The 1,639-nt window shown below is 66.8% G+C and overlaps 1 protein-coding gene across 1 annotated transcript in view; it reads left to right on the forward strand.

The window, feature by feature from the left end:
• Positions 1–209: 209 nt before the first annotated feature.
• The window catches only part of MNEG_12861 (Guanine nucleotide-binding-like protein), a gene marked incomplete at both ends in the record, with an annotated part of 2,118 nt that continues 688 nt past the window's right edge, over positions 210–1,639 (forward strand). Inside the window, 3 exons of the mRNA XM_014038667.1 lie at positions 210–269; positions 421–624; positions 1,153–1,291. Coding sequence (XP_013894121.1) covers positions 210–269; positions 421–624; positions 1,153–1,291 — 403 coding nt within the window. The remainder of the gene's footprint in view (positions 270–420; positions 625–1,152; positions 1,292–1,639) is intronic.

Genomic DNA, 1,639 nt, shown 5'->3' on the forward strand with positions numbered 1-1,639 from the left:
GCGACCAACAGACGCTGTCGCAAACAGAATCGGATGGCATCATCAAGCGGCTACAGTGCCCGCCAAAGTTGTCACCCACCGCGCAGGTCGCAAGTGCGCTGTGCTGATCAGCCAAGCACTGCGATCGCCAATGTATACCCCTGATTAGAACATCTTCAGAGCTTTTACTCGACCAAAGACGCTATCTTATCCACTAGCAGCCGCCCAACATGCCAAAGCAAAGCAAGAAAAGCAAGTCTAAGCGCGTGACTCTAAAACAGAAGTACAAGGTATGCGAAATCATCCGCATCAGCCCCGCCGCGCCCCGTGCATAGCCGCCGCACCATCCGCCGCCGCCGCGCCGCCGCCGCTGCTGGCGCAATCGCCGCGCACCCCCGCGCCCCAGCCCTCCTCTTGCACCTCTCCCCCTCGCGCCCGCAGGTCATCAAGAAGGTCAAGGAGCACCACAAGAAGAAGAAGAAGGAGCTGAAGAAGCTGGGCAAGAGGGCGCCCAAAGAGAAGGACCCCGGGATCCCCAATCAATGGCCCTTCAAAGAGGAGCTCATAAAGGAGCTGGCGTGGAAGCGCAACCAGATACTGCAGCAGGAGAAGGAGAAGCGCGACGAGCGCAAGCGGGCGCGCGAGGTGCGCAGGCCTGGCCGCGCGCCGCTCAGTCAAAGCTTGGGCGGCCGAGCGCGTGACGAGCGCGCGTCCGCTGGCGGTGGCGGGGGCACCTGGGGGAGCCGCAGGCGGACGGCGCGGACCGATGCAGCCAGCCGCCGCGGCGCCGCGGGCCGCATATGCACGCCTCTTGAGCCCTGATGGCAGCGGCCGCGCGCGCAGGCCTTGTCGGCACCAGCCCTCCTTGCCGCAGCCTGCTCTCGGGAGCAGCCGGCCGCGGCCTGCCCCCAACTGTGCGTCCCTGCATGGACCCTTGCCATCTCGAAAGCCCACTACAACCGTCATCATCACCAGCAGCATCACCACCACCATCATCACATCACGTTGCTCATGCTTTCCCAGCAACGGGGACCAAACCTGAAACCCATGCAACGACCGCCGCCCACCCCACCCCCACCACCACTGCGGCCGCCGCCACCGTCGCCACCACCGCCGCCACCGCCGCCACCACTGCCATCACCACCACCACTATCGGTCCCACCACGCACCCAGGAGCGCGAGGCCATGGAGGAGGACGGCGCCGCCCAGAAGGAGATGGAGGCGCTGCAGCAGGGGGCGGCGGCCAAGGAGGCCGACTTTGAGACGAGGAAGAAGGCGCGCCTCACGGCCGGCAGCGGCGGCGGCGACCAGGGTGCGCAGCAGCATGGGGGCGCGGGGGCGCGCGCCGCGGGGGCGGGCGGCGGACGCCAAGGTGGCAAGGAGGAGCAGAGAGGCCCAGCCCGGGGGCCCGCTCCGTTGAGGGGCCGAGCCATGGGCGGCGATGTTTGAGCTGGCAGCAGGAGCAGCAGAGGCTCGTATGGCACGGCTGCACAGGGACAAAGCCAAGGCGGCTGCTCATTGTTGCCAGGGGCGTCAGGATGCATTGTTTTTGGGGCCTCGGAGCGTGCGCACGTGGGGGACCCCTGCAGCAGTGGATGTGCGTCTTTTGCTCACGGCCGCCCCCTACCCGCCCGCCCGTTTTTGCCACGACGTCTTATCC

The sequence above is a fragment of the Monoraphidium neglectum genome, assembly GCF_000611645.1.
Source record: "Monoraphidium neglectum strain SAG 48.87 unplaced genomic scaffold scaffold03478, whole genome shotgun sequence".
NCBI lineage: Eukaryota > Viridiplantae > Chlorophyta > Chlorophyceae > Sphaeropleales > Selenastraceae > Monoraphidium > Monoraphidium neglectum.